At 38.9% G+C, this 6583-nt stretch overlaps 1 protein-coding gene across 1 annotated transcript in view; it reads left to right on the forward strand.

Annotated features, from left to right (window-relative positions):
- CUBN (cubilin) overlaps window positions 1–6583 on the forward strand; it is a 327155-nt gene that overhangs the window by 172213 nt on the left and 148359 nt on the right. The window contains 2 exon segments of the mRNA XM_006159747.2: window positions 571–703; window positions 5198–5403. Of these exon segments, the coding sequence (XP_006159809.2) occupies window positions 571–703; window positions 5198–5403 (339 nt within the window).

Consider the following 6583-nt stretch of genomic DNA (forward strand, 5'->3'; position numbering starts at 1 on the left):
TCAGAAATACCAAGTGGTTGTTGGATAAAAACAAATCTTTTAAACTCAAAGTTAGAGTTCACAGGGAAAAAAGCTGTTTAGAAAAGACTGCAGGTTGCTTCTGATTCACACATTGCATGGTTCTTGGTTTTTGGTTTGTAGAATCTTTTTCTTATTACATATGACATAATTGTTTTTGGAGAGGTTTTTTTTCTCTATAGGGCGCAAGCGCTCGCCAGACAGACAGAGAGAGACAGAGAGACAGAAAACGAGAAATCACCCCCCAGGGAGGATGATCACACCACAATCCCTTCTCCTCCATTCTCCTCTCAGGATCTTGGGCACACATGCACACGCGCCCAGCGTGAGTTTTAAGTCACCGGGTCCGGGACACGAACCGCGGTCAACTACATGGGAGTCCAGCGAAATAGCCATTACGCTAACTGCTGGTTCCTGACATAATTGTTTTTGATGTGAGATGGAAATATGATATTCTTCGAGGCTGATAATGGCTCTAGTTATCTCTCTTCTCTATCTTCTATGTCTAGCATTCAGTCTTTGGTCTGATACTTGTTTTGTCTTTTCTTCCAGCTTGTGGTGGAACCTTCCATATGGGTGAAGGCATCTTCAACAGCCCTGGCTATCCAGAAGTTTATCCCCCTAATGTGGAATGTGTCTGGAACATTATCAGTTCCCCTGGCAACCGACTCCAGCTGTCTTTTATGTAAATCCTTTTATATGGTGTATTGTTTCAGTGCTATTGAATCTGCAGGAAGGAAGCCTGTTACTAATAGGATGGACGACTAATAGCATGTGTGTCCAAACAACTGTTGAAGAGGATGTAGTGGGAACCTTAGGGAAGTCTGCTTCCAGCTTTCCTCTGTTTCAGTCCTAGTTTGGGTTACCAAGAGCATTAAGATTCCCTTAAGAATAGTTCTGGAGTCCTGCCTACCGTTACCAAAAGGACATTATCAAACTCTGGGTAAATAAATTGGTGGCATTTACCACCAGATTTTGGTATTTAAACTGCCATTCTGAATGAAAATTATTTACCTTACTAAATATTATTAGGTAAGGCTTGTATTGGTAATTCTGTTTTGAAGAAAAATAAACAAACTTATTTTTGAGAGAAGATGATTATTAGAGAACATGGCCTATTTATTCAGAGAACAGCAGTGTTCTCATTTCTAAGAATTAGTAATGTTTAATTCTCCCAGAGAATTACAGATGTTCTTTCTTCCTACCTCACTTATCAACATCCAATTCACCTTTCCTGTACCCCCATCAGATGTTTCTGGAAGTTTCTTTTAAAACTTTGCTTCTCATTGAACTGTCAGACTTTTTGAATATGGACTATGAACATGGAGTTAACAGTAGGACCTTGCTATATTCTCACTGGTCTTAGATTACACTGGACAGCAGTAACGGCATTTCTCAGAAGTAGATAGTAGTAAGCGTCTGATAAGTAAAACAGGACACTTGAATCAACAACTAGAGAGGTACCTGTGACCTGCCACTCTGGTAATGGACGTCCAACAAATACTGGGTGGGAGATTTTGTTTTTGCTTTTTTAAAAGAGGTTTTTGCCTTAGGGTGCATGCTCTCACCTAAAAGAGAGAGAGACCGAGACAGTGAGAGAGAAAGTGAGAAATCACCCACAAGGGGGGATGACCATGCCACAAGCTCTTCTCCTCCTTTCTCCTTTCAGGATCTTGGGCCCACACGCACATGCCCAGTGTGAGTTTCAAGCCACCGGGTCTGGGACTAAAATCACAGTTGGCCATGTGGAAATCCAGCAACACAACCACTGCCCCAGCTATTGGCCCTAGATTTTGATATTTAAACTGCCATTCTGAATGAAAATGATTTATCTTATTAAATATTATTAGGTAGAGTTTATATTGGTAATTCTGTTTTGAAGAAAAATAAACTTATTTTTGAGAGAAGACGATTATTAGAGAAGGTGACCTATTTATTCAGAACTCTCCCTTCTCCTAGCCATGCCATTCTGTGCATAAGAGCTGATTAAAAGTATGAGAAAACAATTCTATTTGTGGACCAAGTTCAGACATCTTAAACTGCTTTTTTTAATCCAAAATCAGTGCCTTTTCAGGAAGCAAGTGGTGTTGCAGTTAAGACAAAGTCACTCTTGGCATGCCTGGAAGGCAATGCAAATTTAAGCAGCATTTGGGAAGGAGGTTTTAATTTATCTCTGTATTTACTAAAAGCACAAAGTTCTATATGGGGTGAAATGTATTTATTTCTTTATCCGATAAATTCCTAGTAAGCCTCTACTGTGCACTAAGCACATAGTCAGTGCATGCAATTCTCATGCTAGACGTTTTCTATATAATGAAATATATCCATTGCTTTTATGATAAAGTCCAAGGTCCTTCTCATAACTTACTGGGCCTTAGAATTGCCAAATGAAATGGCTTCCCTTTTGATGTTTTTCTTCTTGTTCTCTACCATATTCACATTGTTGACCATTTTGACATTCAGTGGTTGTAAGGGACAGGGCTAGATACTGCAAATTTTTAATAAAGACAGAATTCCAGTTTTTTTAAAAAAATACATTTTATTTTACTGTGGTAAGAACACTTAACATGAGATAGAATCCTTTCTATTTTTTTTGAAGAACTATTTATTTTATTTTATTTGTTCATTCATCATTTTAATTTGACCAGAGAGAGACACATACACACACACACACACACACAGAGAGAGAGAGAGACAGTGGGAAAGCAAGCACCAGGTGCAGGACTTGAACCATAGTAGGCCGTAGAGAATGTCCAGTGTTTTAACAACCACCATGCCACCTGCTAGTCCCCCAGTTTTTGGCAAATTATTAATTTATCAGCATTGAGAAGCTATTTAATTAAAACTTAAAAAGATTCCTTTCATCTGTTTGGAAAAACAATAGTGAATTTATCAGACCACATCTGGTATTAAAGAACATGTTAAATATAATATATAACACAAATGGTATATAACGAATGTTCAGTGAATGTTAAATCTTTCAATCTGCCATTTCTAAACATCCTCTGCTAGTTCAAAACTAAATCTGAATGGACAACACTGAGCTCTCTTTCTAGAGGAGATTACAAATGCAGAAAGCAAGTTTCAGCCATTTTCCTGTTTAATGGACATTAACTCCTAATTAGTGTATAGAAAAATCTTAATGACTTAGATGTTTTATTGTTACCCATAAGAAAATAATTTTGGGGACCAGCAGGCAGTATGGTGGTTAAGGCGATGGACACTCCCATATGGCTGACTATGGTTTGAGTCCCGGACATGGTGGCTTGCTTTCTCATGTTCCCTCTCTGTCTGTGTCTCTGGTCAAATTAAAATAAATGAATGAATAAATAGTTCTTAAAAAAAAAAGAAAAAGAAATAATTTTGTTTATTTTGTGTTACTTGTTTGAGTTTTATTTTTAAAATGAATTTTACAGAATACAATATGCTTCTTTTTATGTAGATGATAATGAGAAGGGCTTTATGGCAAAGCCTGTGAGTTGTTTCTGCCCTGTTCTAAACTGTATCCAGATGGATGCTCAGAAACATTTCCCTGGGGTGTGTGAGAAGCATATGAGAAGCATATGAATCACATCAAGTTTTAAAGTGTGGGGTTTGGATTGCAGACACTGTGGTGAAATTGAGCAGGAAGAAAAACCGAAGAAATTATGGTTGAATCTGCAATAAAAATAAAGGGGGAGACACAAACCAAAAAATAAAAAAAGGAGTTTATTTTTGTAAAACTAGTACTTAAAGGAATTAACAAAAATTGCATTTTATACGTCTCGGTGCTTTTAGAAAGAGATTGGTTTTGGTTCAAGAATCAAAATGAAATAATTAGAAACAGTGATTGTACTATTTTTGTTCCAGATCACATTTTACTAAGAGATCTTAGTCGAAGTGTAGATTTACTTATAAAAAATGTACAAGTTTAAAACTAAGAATTCCAAGAGCAAGCTTTTTAAAAAGTTCGATTTGATTCTTTTTTTTTTTTTCCCAATTTGCCAAAGGGTGCATGTGCTCTTCAGAGACAGACAGACCACGAGAGTGAGAACGCTCCGCCCCCACGTGGGGTGTGGTCACACTGCAATCCCTTCTCTATTTTTGTGTCCTGTCAGGATTTTAGCCATACACGTACATATCTGGCATAGTTTTCAAGCCACTGGGGCCAGGATATAAACCATGTGGTCAGCCATGTGGGTTCTGGCTCTGTTAACCAGTAGGCCACAGGTCCAGCCCTTAATTTGATTCTTAGAGGTATTGCTCCACCATCATTTCTAATGAAATGTCTTACGTACTAACTAGAACTGGACTCTACTAGCCTGGTACTTGATAAACCCTTCACTTTGTAATCTTCTGGACCAACTTTAACACACACATTGATCACCTGGGATCTTGCTAAAATGTACATTCTGATCTAGTTGGTAGGGCCTGATTATTTATTGCAAACAAGCTCTCTGGTGATGCTGATACTGCTAGCGGTGAACTATTGCACTTCAGTAGAAAGGTTTTAGAGGCAATTTCATGTAAATCGCCTTCTGAGGAAAATGATCTTCCTTCCTTCCCTTTCTGCTTTGTGAGAAGCAGAAGAAAACAATTTCAGCATATTTCACAGTGTTGACAAGATTGTAGATAATGAAACTGAGCCTGAATTTAAGCGCCGAAGTTGGCAACCATCCTAAAAGATCGATTCAGAGCATTTCTATGCCCAAAATGAGTGTCGATATAAACTTATATTATAAAACCTTAAATTACCAAGAGACATGATGGGACTAAAGACAAAAGTTTAGTTTCCTTTGCCACATGTGGATATTTCCTGATGTCATCGTCTTCTCAACCATCAGTCGTAGCTTGCTGCTAAAACTAGGTCTAGAATATAGTCTAAGCTGTCTATCCTGTAGTGACCCATCTTGATGGGACAGATCCTGGACACTCTAGACTCCCTGTTCTTCTGGTGGAGACCTATCAATTCTAGGCCTCCTTGTAGGAAGTATACTAATTGTCTTTGTATCTCTTGAATGGTCATTTCAACTTCAACAAATCTGAGTGAAAGAACATTTTTGACATGGCTGATTGCTCTTGTGGTTAAAGTTAAAGGACGTTTTTAAAAAGTGAACAGATTAACTCAGCATGTGATTCAGGATAAGCAAAAGTTTATTCTATCAGTATAATCACTGTAAACATCTTTCTTCACAATCAGATCTTTCCAGCTGGAGGACTCTCAGGACTGTAGCAAAGATTTTGTGGAGATTCGGGAAGGAAATGCCACAGGCCACTTGGTGGGCCGATACTGTGGAAACTTCCTCCCTCTCAACTACTCATCCATTGTTGGACATATCCTGTGGATCAAATTTGTCTCAGATGGCTCTGGCAGTGGCACAGGCTTCCAAGCCTCATTTACTAAGAGTAAGTTGGTTCTATTGTAGTGACGGCTTCTTGAGCAAAGTAGAAATGAAAATAAAAATTTTAGTAATACACTAAGCAAAAATAGTTCTAAACTCTATATTATTCTCCTATATTGTCTTTCTGGAATTACTTCTTTTGAAAATTCCCCTTTGTATGAAAAAGCAAGAGGAGAGAGAGAGAAAAGATCATATATAGAAATATATGTATGTATGTGTATGCATGTGTGTGTGTGTGTGTGTGTGTGTTGCCAGAGGGAATGTGTGCTTGCCAGAGAGAGACAGAGAAAATAGGGAGACAGCCCCCCCCCCCAATAGAGGGTAGTCAGGGCACAATCCCTTCTCTTCCATATCTCCATCCTGTCAGAACTTGGGGCACACTTGCACACATACCTGGCATGTTTTCAAGCTGCCAGGGCCAGGATTCAAACCATGCAGTAGACCTTGTGGGATCTGGCTTCCCTGACCTGGAGGTCAGTGAGCCAGCCCAGGATAGGCATTTTTGATAGGATCATGCTGTGTCATAATACTCCTGCCTCAACTTCCCTAAATTGCTGTGATTTGCAAGTACTTGCCACTATGCTGGCCCTTAGTTCGGACTATGGTCCTGTGGGATTCCTTTCTTTTTTTTTTTTTTGGAGAGGTTTTTCGCTATAGGGTGCGTGCGCTCGCCAGACAGACAGAGAGAGACAGAGAGACAGAAAGCGAGAAATCATCCCCCAGGGAGATGGCCACGCTGCAATCCCTTCTCCTCCATTCTCCTCTTGGGATCTTGGGCATGCACGTACACGCATCCAGCGTGAGTTTAAGCTGCTGGGTCCGGGACTTGAACTGCGGTCGACTACATGGGAGTCCAGCGACATAGCCATTATGCTAACTGCTGGTCCCAGGAGTCCTTTCTAATGTAACATATTAGAAAAAACAAATTTATATAGGTGGTTCATTGAAAGCAAGGGAGAACTGTCTCAAAGGTTCTGTTTTTAAGCTCCAGTTTCTACCTAATGGTAAATTTAAGTTTTTTCATGATATCATATTAAAGAGTCTTCTAATATATTATCAGTATAATCAAGTTTGGTATATTTATGTAAAATGTGTTTCATTTAATTGCATAACATCTATGTTATTCATAAAATTAGGGAATGAGACTTTGAAACCCCTCCTTCTATATCCCCAATTCCCAGCAG

This window comes from Tupaia chinensis, unplaced genomic scaffold, assembly GCF_000334495.1.
Source record: "Tupaia chinensis unplaced genomic scaffold, TupChi_1.0 Scaffold000647_1, whole genome shotgun sequence".
Taxonomy (NCBI): Eukaryota; Metazoa; Chordata; class Mammalia; order Scandentia; family Tupaiidae; genus Tupaia; species Tupaia belangeri.